A 20,975-nucleotide genomic window follows, 5' to 3' on the forward strand; every position below is an offset into this window, starting at 1 on the left:
CGAAATTCATGGAAATTCGAAACTGCTGGCTAAGGCTAATCGTAGATTTGGTACGATCGTTATTCACGTCGGCAGTAACTGACACCCAGCTTACGGCAATCGGAGGTCACTCCGATCAGACCAGGAGCGACATGTTAGCCGCATGTCTCCTTGAATCGCTGTCTGTCTGAGTGGTGTCCAAAAAACGACGTGGGCTTCATAGATAATTGGCCAAGTTTCTGGGGAAAACCTGTCTTGTTAGAAGAAACGGCCATCCATCCCACTTTGGATGGAGCAGCTCTCATTTCTAGAAATCCTGGCCAATTTATTTATTAACCCTCCTAAAAACTGACTACCCAGGGTTGAGACCAGGAAGCAGAGCTGCAGTCTTACACGCCTCTCTGCAGCTTCTCTCCTCCTGCCTCCCCCCAAAACCCCATCCCCATAGAGTCGGTGCCTGCTCCCCAGACCACCAAAAACCAAAGCTAAAATCAGCAAAAAGCTATTAAGCATAAAAATTCAAAAACAATAATTAATACAGCTTCATCAACTGCACCAAAGAATAAAACAATTAAATGTGGATTATTAAACATTAGGTCTCTCTCTTCCAAGTCCCTATTAGTAAATGATTTAATAATTGATCAACATATTGATTATTCTGCCTTACAGAAACCTGGTTACAGCAGGATGAATATGTTAGTTTAATGAATCAACCCCCCCGAGTCACAGTAACTGTCAGAATGCTCGAAGCACAGTCGAGGAGGAGGATTAGCTGCAATCTTCAATTCCAGCTTATTAATTAATCAAAGACCCAGACAAAGTTCTAATTCTTTTAAAAGCCTGACTCTTAGTCTTGTCCACCCTAATTGGGAAACTCAAAAACCTGTTTTATTTGTTATTATCTATCGTCTACCTGGTCCTTACTCAAGAGTTTCTGTCTGATTCTCAGACTTTTTATCTGATTTTAGTGCTCAGTTCAGATAATTATAGTGGGTGATTTTAACATCCATGTAGATGCTGAAAATGACAGCCTCAACACTGCATTTAATCTGTTAGATTCAATTGGCTTCTCTCAAAATGTAAACGAGCCCACCCACCACTTTAATCGTACTCTGGATCTTGTCCTGGCATATGGCATAGAAACTGAAGACTTAACAGTATTCCCTAAAAGCCCCCTCCTGTCTGATCATGTCTTAGTAACATTTACATTTACTTTAATGGATTACACAGCAGTGGGGAATGAGTTTTATTACAGTAGAAGTCTTTCTGAAAGTGCTGTGACTAAGTTTAAGGATCTAATTCCTTCATTGTTATGCTCTTCAGTGCCATGTGCCAACACAGTGCAAAGCAGCTACCTAAACTCTGCTCCCAGTGAGGTCGGTTATCTCGTCAATAGTTTTACATCCTCCCTGCGTATGACTTTGGATATTGTGGCTCCTCTGAAAAGGAAAGCTTCAAATCAGAAGTGCCTGGGGTGGGGGGGGACTCCGGGGGCCTGGGTAGCTGGTAGCCTCCTGGGGCTGGGGTCCTGGGGCGACCTTCTGGTGATGTCTGTGTGCCTGTCCTGGTTGATGGTGGTGGGGGCTTGGATGGTGCTGCCTTCGGTCCTGGGGTGTGGGCGGGGGGCTTGGGGGGGTGGTGCGGCCCTCGGTCGGGTGGCTGGTCTTCCCTGTGTGGCTTGGGGGCTGGGGTCTGGGGCCCCGGCACTGGGGCCGCGCCGGCTCCCGGTGGGCCCCCCTGGCGCGGGGGGGGCCTCTGCTGTCCCGGCCGCGCCGCCGGGTGGGGTGGGTTGGCCTGACGTCGGGATGTCCGGTCTAACGCTTTTGGGGCCCTGGGGTGCCTGCATTGCAGGGGGGGGGGGGTGGGGGATGGGGCCGCGGTGGGTGTGGTTGGGGGGGACTGGGCCACTGCATTTCCCATGCCCAGGCCAGTATGTCCTGTCGCTGTTGTGTCTATGTTGAGTGAATGGGCAATCTAGAGGAGCGGGCCGCCCTCTGCGGTGGGGCGAGGGCGCAAACCTCGGGTGCTGGCAGTGCTCCGGGATGCTGTCACCGCGGCCCCGGGCTCACCTCCCCCTGCCCTGTGCTGGGGTGTGGGAGGTCGGGGTTGCCCTATTGAGCCAAGCGGGCCAGCTGCTCTCTTCTTCCAGGATTTTTCCTGGTCATATGCCCCCCCCCCCCCTCCCCCTCCCCATACACAAAACACACACACACAGAATACCCATCACTCACAGATGTAGATGGAGAGGCCACGTGGAGAGCTGCACCACCCACTTGCCTCTCCGTTTAATTGCACTTAGTCATATAAACTCACAAACATAACACTTACACCCTGATACACATAGGACCTTTGGGGCAGGCATGTTTACTCAGAGGTTGATGAGAGGCCGCTGAGGTGGCCCCACTCGGATCCTCGTCAACTGTCTGTCTCCAAATTTATTTGCACTTTAGACATGGAGGGTTTGGGGGGGCAGTGTGGGCAAGCGCTGACGACCAACAGTTGGCGGCTTGTGGCATAACTGTCCCCTCAATTTTAACTGCACCCTATACACCTCATTCACTCACAACATTAACACACATAGACCTACAAGTTGGGGAAGGGAGGAGGGTGTATGGGTCATCTTACACACCCGATTTCTTGCGTCTCGCCCGGGGTAGGGGTCGGGTGGTTCCTTGGGACCGGGCTGGTGGCGTCCATGGGGGTCGCTGTTGGCACCTGGGGGGTTTCCACTTGCCCGCCTTCAGAGGGTGGGTAGCTATGGATGCAATGTGTGTCTTTGTGTATTTGTCCACCGTCTCCGTGAGTATGGTGGGTGAGTGAATGTGTATGTATGGCATATCTGTGTGTGGTTAAGTATGTATGGGCATGTATGAGTATCTGTGTATAAAATGTGTACACGGGTGTCCTGGGGTGGTTTTGTATGTATGGCCTGGACCTGGGTCTGGGCCTTGTGCCTTGCCTCCTGGCCGCTCCTTGCTGGTTGCCTCCTCCCCCCTACCCCCTGGGATTGGGGTTTGCCTCGGGGTTCCCTGGGTGGGGCTGGTGTGTCTGGCGTGGGTACTGGCCTGCCCCCCTTGGGGTTGCGGTGCGGGGCTGCGTTGGCTTCTTCGGCGTGGGGGGGGGCTCTGTGGGAGGGTCGGGCCGGTCCTTGGTGCCGTGGGCCCGGGGAGCCCTGCCGCCGGCCAGTGCAGGGGGGCTGGCCGCTGGGGGGGGGCTGGCTTTCTCATCGCCTTGGTTCCCGGAGCCCTCGCCTCCGTCGACTGGGGGGCTCCGTCTGAGGTACCACCCTCTTCCCGTCTGCTGGGGTTGTGTGCGGTTGTCTTTGGACTGAGTGGCCGGGGGTCTTCCTGGCCCTTGGTGGGCGGCTGGTGGCCTGGGGTTCTGGGGGCTTTCCGTACCTGCCTCTGGCTTCTGAATGGGTGGAGCTGCAGCGTTTTGCCCTCATTGGTAAGTACGTTCCATGAACACAGACACAAACATGACACAGACACAAACGCCCACTCAATCACAACTCACAACAAAATTGTTGGTGTGCGTAACATGCTTTGTTAGTTTTTGTTTTTCACACACAATTTATTTTTGCAAGTATTGATAGTATTTTTTTTATATGTTAAAGTGATGAAGTATCTGATTAATAGACTTGTGCTCTTTCCCCTTTTTTTTTTTGCTCCCTTTCTCTCTCCCTTTTCTTCTCTTTTTTTCCTCTTCTTCAGCCTGTCAGCTCTGGCTGTTACATAGTATGTGGAAAAATAACTCAGATAAATAAAATAAAGGGTTAAAACAACAACAAGAAGAGCCTATTGAGAACCTATAGAGCTCATCTTGAAATAGCAAATATGTTTGGCACAACAACGCATTCAGATCACAGTTCTGCTTGCAAGATCTACCAGACATGACAGGCTAAAAAAAAAAAAAAAAAAAAAAAAAAAAAGAAGTGCCTGACTCCGTGGTATAATTCACAAACGCACAGCTTAAAGCAGATAACCCGTAAGCTGGAGAGGGAATGGTGTCTCACTAAATTAGAAGATGCTCATTTAGCCTGGAAAAAGAGTTTGTTGCTCTATAAAAAAGCCCTCGTAAAGCTAGGACATCTTACTACTCATCATTAATTGAAGAAAATAAGAACAACCCCAGATTTGTATTCAGCACTGTAGCCAGGCTGACAAAGAGTCAGAGCTCTGTAGAGCTGAGTATTCCTTTCACTTTAACTAGTAGTGACTTCATGGATTTCTTTACAAATAAAATTTTAGACATTAGAAAAAATTATTTAAACCATCTCAAAGATTTATCTTCATGTTCGGCTGCTTTCAGCACTGCTGGTATTTGTTTAGACTCTTTGGCTCCAGTTGATCTTTCAGAGTTAACTTCAATAGTTACTTCTTCCAAACCAGCAACATGTTTGTTAGATCCCATTCCTACTAGACTGTTCAAAGGTCTTTCCAATTATTGATGCTTCAATCTTAAAAATGATCAATCAGTCTTTATTAGTTGGCTATGTACCACAGGCCTTCAAGGTGGCTGTAATTAAACCTCTACTTAAAAAGCCATCACTGACCCAGCTGTCTTAGCTAATTATAGGCCAATCTCCAACCTTCCTTTTCTCTCAAAGATTCTTAAAAGAGTAGTTGTAAAACAGCTAACTGATCATCTGCAGAGGAACGGTTTATTTGAAGAGTTTCAGTCAGGTTCAGAATTCATCACAGTACAGAAACAGCATTAGTGAAGGTTACCAATGATCTTCTTAGAGCCTCTGACAGTGGACTCATCTCTGTTCTTGTCCTGTTGGACCTCAGTGCAGCTTTGATACTGTTGACCATAACATTTTATTACAGAGATTAGAGCAACTATAGGTATTAAAGGTACTGCCACTGCAGTGGTTTGAATCATATTTATCTCATAGACTCCAATTTGTTCGTGTAAATGGGGAGTCTTCTTCACACACTAAGGTTAATTATGGAGTTCCACAGGGTTCTGTGCTAGGACCAATTCTATTTACATTATACATGCTTCCCTTAGGCAGTATTATTAGAAAGCATTGCATCAATTTTCATTGTTATGCAGATGATACTCAGCTTTACCCTATCAATGAAGCCAGATGACACACAAAAATTAGTTAAGCTGCAGGAATGTCTTAAAGACATTAAGGCCTGGATGACCTCTAATTTCCCTGCTTCTAAATTCAGATTAAAACTGAAATTCTTGTACTCGGCCCCACAAATCTTAAAAACATGGTGTCAAACCAGATACTTACTCTGGATGGCATTACTTTGGCCTCCAGTAATAGGAGATGTTTGTATCGCAGTGTATTTAATTTCTTATGTATCTATTTGTTTTTTTAGTCTAATTTTATCCTGACTTTTGATTGTGTATTTTATTTTTATTTTATTGCTGCTCTTTTATTTTTATGTTACTGATGCTCTTATTTATTTTTATATTTTATTGATGCTCTTATTTCTGGGTGTTGACTTTTACGTTTGTCTTTTGTTGTTTTTATTCTTCCATGTTCAGCACTTTGGTCAGTGCTTACTGTTTTAAAGTGCTCTATAAATAAATTGGCTTGGCTAACACTGTGAGAAATCTTGGGTGTCCTTTTTGACCAGGATATGTCCTTCAATGCACATATTAAACAAATATGTAAGACCGCTTTTTTGCATTTGCGCAATATTTCTAAAATTAGAAACATCCTTTCTCAGAGTGATACTCAAAAGCTAATTCATGGATTTATTACTTCTAGGGTGGACTATTGTAATTCATTATTATCAGGCCTGTCCTAAAAGCTCCCTGAAAGCCTTCATCTGATCCAAAATGCCTGCAGCTAGAGTACTGGCAGGGACTAGAAAGAGAGAGCAGATTTCTCCCATATTGGCTTCTCTTCATTGGCTCCCTGTTATATCTAGAATAGAATTTAAAATTCTTCTCCTCACATACAAGGTCTTGAATAATCAGGCCCCCATCTTATCTCAAAGACCTCATAGTACCATATATCACCCCAACAGAGCACTTCACTCTCAGACTGCTGGCTTACTTGTGGTTCCTAGGATACTTAAGAGTAGAATGGGAGGCAGAGCCTTCAGCTTTCAGGCCCCTCTTCTGTGGAACCAGCTCCATCTTGGATTCAGGAGACAGACAACCCTCTCTATTTTTAAGATTAGGCTTAAAACTTTCCTTTTTGATCAAGCTTATAGTTCGGGCTGGATCGGGTGACCCTGAAACCCTCCCTTATTTATGCTGCTATAGGCCTAGGCTGCTGGGGGGTTCCATAATGCACTGTTTCCTTTCATTCACCTTATTTACTTTGTTTATACTCCACTCTGCAGTTAATCATTGATTGTTATTAATCTCTGTCTCTCTTCCACAGCATGTCTTTCTCTCCCCTCAGCCCCCTCTCAGCAGATGACCCCCCCTCCCTGAGCCTGGTTCTGCTGGAGGTTTCTTTCCTGTTAAAGGAAGCTTTTCCTTCCCACTGTCACCAAGTGCTGCTCATAGGGGGCGTTTTGACTGTTGGGTTTTCTCTGTATTATTGTAGGGTCTTTAACTACAATACAAAGCACCTTGAGGCGACTGTTTGTTGTGATTTGGCACTATATAAATAAAATTGAATTGAATATTAGTGTTGACACGGTGTTGTTGTGTTTTCTGAAATTAGTATTCTTTTTTTTTTTTTAGTTTATCTAGTTAATGATGTGTTTTGCAGTTCTTGTTATGTGTGGTGGGTTTTTTTCACCAATATTTTGCACTTCAGGGCCTTCTGAGTAAGAAGTCTATACGAGTATGTATGACAATGAAATATCATCCATAAGCACACGCCAATCTGATATTCAGTATCGGTCTGATCCTGGCCTAAATAACTGGATCGGAAAGAAATAAAAAAATGCAATCCAATCCATTAAATAGTGTTTGGCTCACATTAGTTGCATTACAGTTCTCTGCCGACGTTTTCTTCTTGTGGGTTTGTGGTTGACCAAACCAGAGCTGCATTACCACCACCTACTGGACTGGAGTCGGGATCAGGACTTAGAAAAAAAACCCTCAGTTTCTCCGTCGCTGTGACGGATTCCCTTTAACACTAAGTGGATCATCACTGACATGTTTTTCCGCCTCCACCGCTCTCTACCATGTTTGTGTGTTGTGCTCGCTGTGCTGAGAATTTCAGCTGTTATTTTTTTTCTCTACTTCAGCTTCCGGATATACTGCTAGCGAGCACTGCACTAGCAATCATTCTGTACTGGAAGGACCCCTTCCCCGTCAAAATATTTTTTTATACCTTAATCCCTGATTAGTAACTAAATATAGACCTGCAGTAGAAACGTATTTAGGAAGAATGGTTTGTGAATATAAGCATTACAAGATTACGCTCACGCAGCCCCCAGTTTTTTCAACATAAACACTGATAAAACAACAGCAGTCAGCTGTTTTACATGCAGTCTGACTGCACAAGCGCAAAGAGGCAGAGCCGGTGCTGTGAGCTCAGATGGAGCAGAAGGAAACGTTTTTCTAGCATTCAAAAGAAGCACTAAATCTTTACTGGAAAACAGCTGGAGGTCCTTCATCAACCACCTGATCAGTAAATGAATAAAGAACTTTGTAGCTGCTCCATCCACCCTGTTTGTTTCACACAGGGAAAAACTGCAGTACGGAAGTTAAAATATGCAGATGAACTGTTAATACAAAAAAAAAAGTATTTATTATCTAGTTACTCGGGTAATCGATGGAATAATCAATAGAATACTCGATTACTAAAGTAATCAATAGTTGCAGCCCTAATGAAACTTGCAACATCACATAAGCCAATGCATCACCTTCTCACATAGGAGCAACAGGATTCAGGTGATAGAGCGATTGTTGTAAGTAAGTAAGTAAAGTTCATTTATATAGCGCTTTTCACAGACAAAGTCACAAAGCGCTGTACAATAATTAAAACACAATATCAAAAAACCCCAGATAAAACACCATGTTAAAACATATTAACATTACCATATTAAAAGAAAAAGAATAAAAATAAAGTCAACAGAAAGCCTGGTTAAACAGAAAACTTTTCAACTGTTTTTTTAAAAGACGCCACAGAGTCAGCTAAATGGAGCTGGAGTGGGAAACAGTCCAGAGTTTTGGCGCCAACTGCCTGAAAAGCTCTGTCTACCCTAATCCTTAGTTTTGTAAGTGGACAACTAAAGATTTTTGTTTTGTTGTGTGCGAGACTGTTGACTTATGTAAAATGTATCCAGGCATTTAAAAAAATAAATAAATAAAAAAAAAATTCGGATTTGTATTGGTATCGACAGATATCCAAATGTTAAATATCGGTATTGGTCATAAAAAAGTGGTATCGTGTCATCCCTAATCATCCACATCCTCCTTCATAAGCTATCGTTCAGTAGCCTCAAACAGTTGCTGATGCCAAGCACAAACAGAAGCCTGCTGCTAGTAGAGAAAATTATCTTTGAGCCATTTTCCACAAGCCCACCTTGTTTTAAATCTGACTGCCTATAAGAGCAGAATAAACATGTATTATAACAATGTAATTACTGTGAATTAACTCACTGTGCTGTAATTGGCATTTTAGATCAAATTAACCAAGATCTGCAGTATTTTTTTTAAATCAAGTCAAGTGATAATGTCAGAACTTTCCAGACTCAAAAAATGTAACCAGCTGAGTACATCCCAGATACAAGAGTAACACTCGGCCATGACATGAAACTACCAGAAAGCTCTCTGTGGTTCTGGTGATATGTATAAAAGGTATTTTTTTTTTTTTTTTTTAAGTATTAAATGAGGGATGATGAAATTATGCAGATGACTAGAGAGGCCTGAAGTAATGAATTGTTTTGGAAAAACTATAGCAGAAAAATATTTACTGAGCAGCTTCTGATGCATGAACTGCAAATAAACAGTGCACTATTTTGCTTTGATGCCTTGCCCAGCCAACCTCTCGGCCACAAAGGGAAAACCCCTGCCCAGCACAGCCATGTACACCTGGGGGTGCAACCTGGCCAGTCAGCCAATGAGATTTGCCCCCCTCAGTGGTGCTGGCCACTTTCCATTTTTGGCCTGTGTGGACTGTAAACCAATGGAGTTTAATCATTTATGAATATGCTACAAGTTTTTGCTTATCTATTTGCATCATTGCTAAATCACAATAATAAAATTTATATCTTTAAATTAAAATTTCATAGAAAATAAATATAAATTTAGATTACTGAAATCTGTTTGTTTGTTATTCCAGATGTTTTGAAATTCTAGGGGAAAAAAAAAAAAGAAAAAGTAAAACTATGAAAATTCTAAACGATTACCAAAATCTTCTGCACTTGGATCTAAAATTATTTTATGATCACACGTCCTTACGTTAAGATTAGGGATGTTCCTGGTGACTAATTTCTTAGTTGACTAAACAAGGAACAAAACATTTTCACTAACCGGCTTGCCTAAAACTAAGAAACACTCGCTAAAGTTAAATTTTAGGACTGTTTAATGGACAATGTCAAAAGTGTCTAAACGAAGGCATCTGAAACCATTAATCACATTCTTCAATAATGAAACGCACTTTAAATGCTGCTAACTGTGCAGCACCGTGCATTATGAACACTGCAGTTACACTCCAAACAGAAAACGAAGAAAAAAAAACAAACGCATTACTGAAAACGATGCTTACGGATCACTGAAATATGAGAACATCCAAAAAATGAATAAATTGCAACTTAAAAGTGCTGCACATTATGATATATGAATTGTAGAACAAGCATAGATCTCAACACATATCTCAAAGTTAAAATCTAAAATGATAATAAAACAATACAAACAACCATCCATTTTCTTTCACTTATCCGGAGCCGGGTTACGGGGTCACATCCTGAGCAGTGAAGCCCAGACCTCCCTCTCCCCCAGCCTCCTCCTCCAGCTTACACCTGATTCAGACTTCAGCGCCAGGTCTTTGTAGAGCTACGACATAACCTACGTAAGGAACCAATATTGTTAATACTTTTAACCCGTGCAGGTGCGCTGCATGTATTAATTACCTTTCATTCGTGTCCTGGTGTTTTACATGCAGTGCCGGCCATCAAAAACATAAAATGCTGGCACTTTTCCCCCTCCTGGGTCCTACTCTTTGCTGTGGTCAGGGTTTTTTAAAGATGCAAACTCATTTGTCCCCCTAGTTTTTTTTTTTTTCGCTTATTTGTACAAACTTGGGGGAAATAGCTGGGAATGCAGGGAAGGAATGGAGTTTCTTGGGAGGTGCGCTTCAGTTTAAAACTTCAAAAATAACCAACAACATTAGATCTAATAAAAATATCAGTCCAAGATTAACAGAGTTATGGCATTTTTATTTATCGAGCTGCAGCTCCATCTGGTGGCAGATGGCTGCGTAACATTTAGGACAAACATTTACTGGCACTGGTCATCAATTAAAATCTGAACAATTAGGCTAACTGACTAGTACGTCTGGTAGAGCCACTAGCTATGATTAGTCGACTAGTCGTGCACATCCTTAGTTAAGATAACAAAAAGGGAAACTTTAACACCAAATACATACCTATGGTCTCTAAAAAGTTCTGCACAATAATTTAAATATAAACACATTTTCAAATATTCTGAGGGACAGTCCTTTTACACATAGTATTGTACATTTGCCAGCCATTATCACTTTACCAAATCCTACAATGGGTGATATATGGAGAGAAAATTGACTCAAAATATCCCTGTGTCTGTAATGCTGGATTTGAAATTTTTTGTAATTTGTAAATAACATTTTGCGCGCAACTTCACGTACTTGTAAATGTGTGTTCAAATACAAATACAAATATTAAGAAATTACAAATACAAAATAAAAGCGCACACACAAATCTGATAATTACGAATTCAAAAAGGTTCCTACGCATACAAACCATTAAATACAAGTACACCAATCACCTGATACGCACGGACAAAACGACAGTTACGCACAAATCAGGTTACCGGCTCACAAAGTTTTTTGAGACACATTTCACGCTTCTGGAGGGCTCCCAGATTTGTGCTATATGGTGCGTTTAAATGCTGGTGGAAAGCTGGGTCATCTGAGTTTGTTCAGAGTCTAGTGTTTTTTTTCCGCTGAACTTATTTCACTCTATACTTGTGCCGAAGTAGCAAAGACGATTTTCTGTGGAAAATGGAAAACCACAGCACCCCTTAGTGCCTCTCAGTTTGACTGCCTGTTTTCCCAGCTAGAGAAGCATTGCACCACCTAGTGGTCGTTTCATTTTAACCAAGTAATTACATTTGTACATCTCACAAATGCATATATATGAACAATCTTAGAATATTAAAAAGTAGATTTAGGTGTATGTGTTATAACTAAGAGGTATCCCATTTTACAAAATCGTCTTTGCCACTTCAGCACAAGTATAGAGTGAAATAAGTTCAGCGAGAAAAAAAAAACACCAGACTCTGAACAAAACTTATGATGACCCAACTTTCCAACAGAATTTAAATGTACCATGTACTCACAAATCTGGGAGCCCTCCAGAAGTGTGAAATGTGTCTGATTTGTGATTTGTGCGTAACTGTCATTTTGTCCACATGTATCAGGTGATTCGTGTACTTGTATTTAACGGTTTGCATGTGTAGGAAACTTTTTGAATTCGTAATGATCAGATTTGTGTGTGCGCTTTTATTTTGCATTTGTAATTTCTTAATATTTGTATTTGAACACACATTTACAAGCACTTGAAGTTATGCACAAAATGTTATTTACAAATTTTTAAAAAAATTACAAATCCAGCATTACAGACAGATATTTTGAGTCAATTTTCTCTCCATAGTGATATGCCACCGAGTGTGCGTGGGTTTGCATGCATGCCTATGGGTAAGCGTTAGTCACCGGCCTCCCTGCATGCGCTGTGATCCTACAGGCAGCACTACAGAAGCAAAGTCTCTCAGCCAATTCCAGCCAATGCAGAACACAGCAGCTGCAGCCAGCCAAAGATGAACACACCGTAACCTCAGTTCTTGGTACTAATCCAGTGAAATGAAAAAGGCCAGTGGATTTTCATTCTGGCTTTCCAGAATCAGCTTATTTTAGGTTAGAGTACATGATCTTCTACTGCATATATGCAGATCTCATGGACTTTACTTTCAAAGTATTATGCACTCACATAGCTAAAACCTCTAATGAACATGATAACTTTATAACTTTAAGCTTGGGAGAGTCTCAAATATTGTTTGTGTGCCAGAGTTATCCTGTTTATGTTTCCACCCGCCGCTGCTTTACCTGTCAAAGATGGCTCCAACACCTGCACTGTGGGCACTGTTCCTGTGGACATGCAGACCTGTGGCCAGTAAAATCCCGTCCTTCACCGAGATGGAGCGATGGGAGAAAGATGCAATCAGGAGCTCATTCCACCCTGTTGAGAAGGTGGCGTCTCAGTATCTTTAAAGAATTGAAATGTCTGCCTCTTACACAAATAGTGTTGTTTATTTAATGTTTAGTGAAATAACTACATTTATTAATTAAACCTTTAAAAAAAAGGTACTTTCACGATTCTCCTCATTTGGATCTGGTAGATACTAACATTCAGTTCCACCTAAAAATGGTAGAAGTTTAAAACTGAAGTAAAATATAGTAGCTGCTGGTGAAGCGGCTAATACCTTCACCTTACAAAAAGATCCCCAGTTCAAGACTGGGAAGACACACTACCCCAGCCTTAGTGGGTCACAAGCTAGTGTACTCAGTGCTGGTCCACAACCCAGATAAATTCAAGGGTTACATTAGGCAGGGTCTCCATCACAAAATCTGTGCCAAATCAAACACACAGATCCATCCACGGTCATGAGCACTTGGAAATAAGGGAGCAGCTGAATGTACCTGTATAGTAACTACAGTGCTTTACAAAGTGCACAAGCATAAAATGAAAGCCTTGCAAAAATACTGTGAGAGTTGATGTTCAGGTTTTCTTGACATTTGTCAGCAGAGATGTTAAAGTTATAGTGGCTTTAACATCCCTGCAAACTGCATCAAATACACAGCTCAAAAAAACTAATGAAGAAAACACAGATCAGATCCTAATGCAGGCAAACCAGAACAAAATGACGTAACAACGACATGGTTATAGGAAACCAAAATAATCCAATCAAAACCACAATAAAAATAAAAGTGTCTGATGTTGGTGCATCCTCTAAAAGCTGTATCAGAAATTTTAAGATCGTGTTACAGTAAAACGAAATCCTGAAAACTAAAGATTATGTAAGAGCTTAAAATTTTCTGATTTTGATGGACAGACCATATGACGTGCTTTATTTCAATCTGTGCACAGTGAAAATCAAAATCCTGAAGCTGCCATGAAGAATCACCGAAAAGTCTTCACTGTTTGCATCAACTCATCTTTTTTTTTGCATCCTGTAATAAAAGCATTAGAATCACAGCTGAGTTAGGGCTGGGTGATATACTGAGTTTTAAAAAAATAGCGATATATTTTCATACGTGATATAAGATGAGACAATATCGTTTATATCGATACAGTCTATGTCGCATTACAATCATACTTGTAGCTCCACTAGTTCACATTCTCTTCTCCCAGTTTGTCGCTGCACAGCTTCACACTGCCCCGCCTCTCTCCGCTTCACCCGTAAATCATCCAGGAAGCGACCGCATGGCAGTCTTAGTGACTTTGTTGCTAGATTAGTGGCTTTTCAGACCCCGCTGGCAACTTTTTTTTCCAAAAAGCGACTCGCTACAAATGTAGCAACTTTTCCCGGTGACATCAGCGACTTTTGGAGAGTTTTGGAAACCTGAAATCCTCCGCTGTCACCGTGTTTTTTGTACATACAGCCTTCGTACTGCGTCCATTCATAAGCTTTGGCATCGCCCAGACATCTGGCTGCAAGTAAGAGTTTTCCGCCAAACCACAACTCCATAGCAGAAGTTGGTTTGTACCGTAAGTCACATGATCTTAATAGTGTTAGTGGGTCTTTTTCGTGTGCTTACAGACGCGGCATTGAGCGGGTGGGCCCGTTGCTGTGATACATAAGGGCATAATGTTTATGGATTTACTGAGATGGCTGTTCATTCAGTCTGTCACAGTACTGATGTACAGGAGTAAACACAGGAGGAAGTACTTTCCAGTGAAGTAGACTTCACCAGACTGGCTTTTTAAAGAATAAGTCAGCCTTTTGCTATTTTTGCTCTGGATCTTTTCTCTTTACATTTAAATAGCACAGCTGGGAGTCTTTTTATAGAGGAAAAAAAGCATTAATTTATTTGAGGAGCATTATTATTTAAATATGCCGATAGCTGATTTTTGAGCAATTTCTCATGTACAGCTACAGCTGAATGTTAATAGAAATGCCTGTGTGACATTTGGGACATGTAGCTTTGACTCTGATGTAACTTTTTGTTTATACCTTTTGGAAAGAAAAAATATTGAGATACACTGCTCAAAAAAATAAAGGGAACACTCAAATAACACATCCTAGATCTGAATGAATGAAATATTCTCATTGAATACTTTGTTCTGTACAAAGTTGAATGTGCTGACAACAAAATCACACAAAAATCATCAATGAAATCAAATTTATTAACCAATGGAGGCCTGGATTTGGAGTCACACACAAAATCAAAGTGTAAAAACACACTACAGGCTGATCCAACTTTGATGTAATGTCCTTAAAACAAGTCAAAATGAGGCTCAGTATTGTGTGTGGCCTCCACGTGCCTGTATGACCTCCCTACAACACCTGGGCATGCTCCTGATGAGGTGGTGGATGGTCTCCTGAGGGATCTCCTCCCAGACCTGGACTAAAACATCCGCCAACTCCTGGACAGTCTGTGGTGCAACGTGACGTTGGTGGATGGAGCGAGACATGATGTCCCAGATGTGCTCAATCGGATTCAGGTCTGGGGAACGGGCCAGTCCATAGCTTCAATGCCTTCATCTTGCAGGAACTGCTGACACACTCCAGCCACATGAGGTCTAGCATTGTCCTGCATTAGGAGGAACCCAGGGCCAACCGCACCAGCATATGGTCTCACAAGGGTCTGAGGATCTCATCTCGGTACCTAATGGCAGTCACGCTACCTCTGGCGAGCACATGGAGGGCTGTGCGGCCCTCCAAAGAAATGCCACCCCACACCATTACTGACCCACAGCCAAACCGGCCATGCTGAAGGATGTTGCAGGCAGCAGACCGCACTCCACGGCGTCTCCAGACTCTGTCACGTCTGTCATATGTGCTCAGTGTGAACCTGCTTTCATCTGTGAAGAGCACAGGGCGCCAGTGGTGAATTTGCCAATCCTGGTGTTCTCTGGCAAATGCCAAGCTTCCTGCACGGTGTTGGGCTGTGAGCACCACCTCCATCTGTGGACATCGGGCCCTCATACCATCCTAATGGAGTCGGTTTCTAACCGTTTGTGCAGACACATGCACATTTGTGGCCTGCTGGAGGTCATTTTGTAGGGCTCTGGCAGTGCTCCTCCTGTTCCTTCTTGCACAAAGGCGGAGGTAGCGGTCCTGCTGCTGGGTTGTTGCCCTCCTATGGCCTCCTCCATGTCTCCTGGTGTACTGGCCTGTCTCCTGGTAGCGCCTCCAGCCTCTGGACACTACGCTGACAGACACAGCAAACCTTCTTGCCACAGCTCACATTGATGTGCCATCCTGGATGAGCTGCACTACCTGAGCCACTTGTGTGGGTTGTAGAGTCCGTCTCATGCTACCACGAGTGTGAAAGCACCACCAACATTCAAAAGTGACCAAAACATCAGCCAGAAAGCATAGGTACTGAGAAGTGGTCTGTGGTCCCCACCTGCAGAACCACTCCTTTATTGAGAGTGTCTGACTAATTGCCAATAATTTCCACCTGTTGTCTATTCCATTTGCACAACAGCATGTGAAACTGATTGTCAATCAGTGTTCCTTCCTAAGTGGACAGTTTGATTTCACAGAAGTTTGATTTACTTGGAGTTATATTGTGTTGTTTAAGTGTTCCCTTTATTTTTTTGAGCAGTGTATATCTCGTATATCGCTTTTCAGCTAAAAAAATATTGAGATATTACTTTTGGTCCATATCGCCCAGCCCTAAGCTGAGTCATTAAATCTTTAAGTCCGACTGACTCACCCGCACGGAGCAAGATGACCTGGTCATCCAGGGGCAGCTCAGAGAAATGAGGGATCCTCTTGGCCCACTCCACCAGGGTGAAGAGCTGCTTGTCTGCTGCCTGGCAGATGTTGGTGACAGGATCATTGGGCTGAAATAAGCAGAATATTAGTGGTAATGATTTCATCATAGCTTTACAGCATTACTCTGTTTACAGCCTGTGAATAATATTGAAACAAATCTGAAGTACAACATACAGTAAACCCGAATCAGGAAAAGGTTAAAAAAATACAGATGCAGCCACCTAATGTTGCCGCATCCAGCCAGACGTCGGCCAGCTGAAGTCCAGCTCCCAGCTGGCCGACGTCCGGCTGTCGTCGGGCTGGAAGTCCCCCTCCTTCTCCTGGGCGTATCTACTTTCCAGCATGAACACACCCCTTTCCCTCAATTGTAGACTGTCACCAAAAGGTGGCGCCTTCTTAACAAAAACGTTGAGTTCTGTGATTCAAAAAAGTTTTGGTGAAGTATCAAGTTTTGAAAACCTAAAATAGATGCCTAAAATTTTTGTCAGTATGACCTTTCACACATTTCCATTGCGAATCACCAAAAGATTCCTTTGTTTCACTTCATCTTTTAACTAAATAAGTAAATAAATACAGTAGGTTAAAAAAGAAGCGGTGCTGCGCTGAGCCAACCCGGTCTCACGGCAGTTTGTGCAGTAGTCACGAAATTTAATCTATTGATTCGTGGCTCATGAACACGAATTCCCTCTTTTTTCGTGTTACTCGGCACGACTTCTAACCTGCCTGAAATGCAGTGGGATAAATTTCGTGCCTCTGAGCACGGCTTCTAAGCTGCAGTATAGTTTGTTTTTTTTTTTGCTTTTACTTTCAAACAGCTTTATGTGAATGTTATCTTTTCATTTATAATTTTTAATATATTGATCACAGTGTAGTGTACAGTAGAGGCATCCAAAAATGATGAGACTGGGCTGCTTGTGTGTGATTTGGAAGGTTTGTGTCTGTCTGTGACTCTGCAGAGGTTAAAGCTGTGATCCAGTCTCAGTCTCTGACTGAAGGTTGCTGAGACTCTGATTAGATACACAATGTGAAGTTCACAATTCTCTAAACAAATAAAATGGTAATGACAAACATGAACATCTGTACTTATTTCAGAGACATGAAAGTTTACAAACATAATATTTATTTTAAGGATTGGACTTCATAAAGCGCACTGATGTTAGAGTGTGTGTTCATATTGAAATCATTTTGTAGGCTGAAATTGTAACGGTGGACCTGAGATGGTCCAGAGAAAGTAAACACGTTAATTGGAATAATATCAACAACAGACTGAGACAGACAGCTGTGAAATGCGCACACAATGACGTCACCTCATTCACTGCTAGCTACATCGTATCATTCATGATCATCTGTGTAAACAATGTTTAAAGATGCCGCCACAGCTCTGCAGCTGTAACTGTTTCAAATCATATATTTTTGCTCATTTGAACTCTGAGGATGTTTTTAAAACGGTCTTAAAAGGCTGTTTCTATGGTGGTTGTCATGGACGCCTCCGTAGCTTCTTAGGCTAACCTGGCGCGTCCGGTTCCTGCTGCTAGCTGTCTGCCGCAGGAAGGCTGCGTCCCATTTCAAGGAGCCGCCGCTCCGCCGTAACTGTGGCTCAAACACCACTTTATCCTTTAAGAAAAGGCCTTTTATAGCCACTGATGACACACACACACTAATGCACGTCACTGTCACAGTGTGACTTCACTAAAACCTCTAAAGTATTGTTTATAAAATGGAAAATGAACCGGGCATTGATCTGATGATGGAGGCTCTGCAGCTGACGTTTCACAATCCTGATTGACTCGCTGTACATTCATATAATTAATCAGAGCAGAGTTTAGACTGCACAGTGCGCTGCGCTCACTGTTACTGTGTCAGCTGCTGCCTTCATATATGTTTACTGCTGAGGTTTGATGAAGCAGGTGGAAGAGAGTCTAAGAATGCTTTGTTAGATTCAGCAAAGGTAATATGGATGACATTTAGTCTGAATTACTAACCCTAACCCTAGCTCAGCATACGATAACGACTGCCAGTATTACTAGTTTGAGAAGCAGAGTCATTTTGGTCGCAGTTTTGATTATAAAATACAAGCGAAAATATAAACAAACAAAAAGCTTAACATTGTGAAGACTTGGAAGAACAATGTGACACTGATGAGAGGATTAGGCTTCCCAGGTCATTGCCAGGCCAAACCAGCTGGTGATCAGAATTATTTTATTTATTTTTTTACCCAGTGTCGCTGGCGGTGCAGCACTCACAGCCTGTTCGAGGTCCCGGGCTGAACTTCAAGCCCAGCCCGTCCCTCCAGACAATACTCACTGCTCCACTATAATGACCGCTTTAATCTCATCTTTCTATTGTTTTTAATGGACAGTTCCGCTTACAATTACAGTTCAATGATGTGAGGATCCTTGGTACAGTATACAGCGGACTGTAAATGAATGCGCTTCCACTATTACTGCTCCTCCTGGTGGATAAACAAGACATTACCACCATTTTCCCCAAATGCTGCTTAGGGGCGTTCCCACCAGTGGCCGGAATTCCTACGTCATTAGCGGGGGATCACGTTTAGGCCAAGGTTCGGCCACGAATCGGCCAAGGACCGGCCAAGGTCGCGTCACGGATCGGCCGGCCATTTTCGGTGGCTGCATCTGTAAATATATATTTATCTAAACTGAGAATTGCCTTATTTGTTTAAACTGCAACTTAAGCTTCATTAGATAATAATTTCTACTGTTAAATAGAAAAACGCCTAAAAGGAAACAGCTGGGGGTTTGTTTCCACCCTCGGGACACTCACAGAGCTGCCGCCTGAACTTCCATCTGCATGCAGCTCTGTCTTCTGCTCTACGGCCATCTCTGCTTCCAAAATCTTCTCCACTGGCATCTCCTCATTGACGGCACTGGTTGACTCCACCTCACCATCTCGGTCCTTGTTCCTCTGCCGCTCCTCTTGGACAGCTGCAGGACAGGGGAGAGAGGAACACAGGGGAAAATAATAAAGGGCAAGAAGGTTGGAAAGGAGAAAAAGTAGGAAGAGCAGAATGGGGAAAAAATGTGGGTGGTAGGATGAGTAAATGTATGTTATTATGAGAGAAGCAGGAAAAATACACAAGCAAAGGAATGGCCAAGAAAGCAAAAGATTTGGGTAGGCAGGCAAGTTAAAGTTAAATAAAGTGTGAGGAGCAGAAATGAAGATTAACAGATATGTGAACAATGAAGAGGAGAAATGAGAGATAAAGATTGGTGTAGGAAGAGGTGAACATACAAAAAGAAAGGAGCAAAAAGATTAAAATGAATGTGAAAATATAAAAGAAATAAACAGCAGGAAAGGAGAGAGGCACAGATACACAGTTCATAAAAAAAGTCTCTCATACTGTCTTTCATACTTCTTTAAGATCCATAACTAAGGCAGAAAAAGACCATTTAAGACATACAACATAAATTATTAACAAACCATTTTATAGACGATCAACAAGAAGTTACAGTTTAATGTAATTTGGGGTGTAAATACTTTTTTCCAAGATTTAATTCCAATTTCAGGCAAATGGCAGGAATAAAGTTTTTGGAAATCACTGCCCTAATAAAACTATGATTTTATTTTGATAAAGTTTAAGAAACCTAGTTACTGCATACAGCACTCATACAAATCCAGTCAATATAAATCCATGAAATCACTGGACTTTCCCTTTTCATGAGGAATTAATAAAAATATGGCTTCTGTTCACCTTAGAGGCGCTGCGTGGGTGTTTGTTTATACACAATAACCACATTTAACAAAAATAAGTGCACAAGGTTAAAATAATCATAGCCTGTTACAAAGGATTTGCAGTCAATTGTTCTGATGGTCTTCACTGATATCCTGCACACACAGATTATGTGAATTGGCTGCGTTGATTGTTACAGAGTACCAGATTTACACCATTGTCCTAAATTTTGTAGCACAAATTTAAAAAGTCTGTTTAGTATACAAGCTGATAATACTATTACTGTACTAAAAAGTTCCACCAGTTTAATTAAATTCACTCCAGTAAAGTCTGAATGTAATTTTGATGCTTTTTTCCTTTTTGAGACATTTTTGGGAATTTTATCTTCATGTCTGCTGAGCCATTGCTGCTGTGGCAGTCCTAAAGTCCTTCAGCTGCCTCTCCAGTGATTCTCCTGTCCACCATCCTGGACTGCAGCTGCTGATGGGAGTCTTTGTTCTGCTGCTGTGAGCTGGAAGGCTCCTGAAACTAGAAACTGCAGCAGGTGGAGGACTGATCACAGCAGAACAGAGCCAGGACTACCAACACCAGCTACAGTCTCCGGCGGTGGAGTTGGGAGTCTACAATGCATGACAACAGCAACCTGGCCATCCTGCTAGTTAGTCAGATATCACCAACAATCTACACTGATAACTGTTGCACTAATAGAGAAAAGTGGCAGCAGGGTTAAAAGAAAAACATATATCCTCACACTGTTCTTAAATTAATGTCTCTAAACAGATGAGGGCTTTTTTTTTGACTCACTGTAGTAAGTGTGAGTGTACTGGGCAGCACCTGGTTAAGAGGTAACTTAAATAAACTAAGGTGATAATTAAACATACTCAGCAAACTTTCCCTGTAACCATAAAGGTTAAAAAACCCATGGGGAAGTAACTGAATGCTGGCACTGGTCCTCCTCTGAGCACTGGCAAGAAATAGTGGAAAAATATTTTAAACTAGCTCCTTCTAATTGACAGGCAATGCAATATCTCTGCTCACTCATACAGGCACAGACACACACCCCTCCCTCCCTCTTCTCCTTACATCTGTCGTTCATCTTGGCCACTACAGAAGGAGGGTGGGGGAGAGAGATCAAGAGGAAACAAAAAGAGGAAGAGAGGGGGAA

The 20,975-nt window shown here is 42.3% G+C and overlaps 1 protein-coding gene across 1 annotated transcript in view; it reads right to left on the reverse strand.

Annotated features, from left to right (window-relative positions):
- The window catches only part of rxrba (retinoid x receptor, beta a), a 40,828-nt gene that overhangs the window by 11,212 nt on the left and 8,641 nt on the right, over window positions 1-20,975 (reverse strand). The window contains 3 exon segments of the mRNA XM_030742004.1: window positions 12,218-12,350; window positions 16,058-16,187; window positions 18,904-19,064. Coding sequence (XP_030597864.1) covers window positions 12,218-12,350; window positions 16,058-16,187; window positions 18,904-19,064 — 424 coding nt within the window.

This window comes from Archocentrus centrarchus, chromosome 11 (genome assembly GCF_007364275.1).
Source record: "Archocentrus centrarchus isolate MPI-CPG fArcCen1 chromosome 11, fArcCen1, whole genome shotgun sequence".
NCBI lineage: Eukaryota > Metazoa > Chordata > Actinopteri > Cichliformes > Cichlidae > Archocentrus > Archocentrus centrarchus.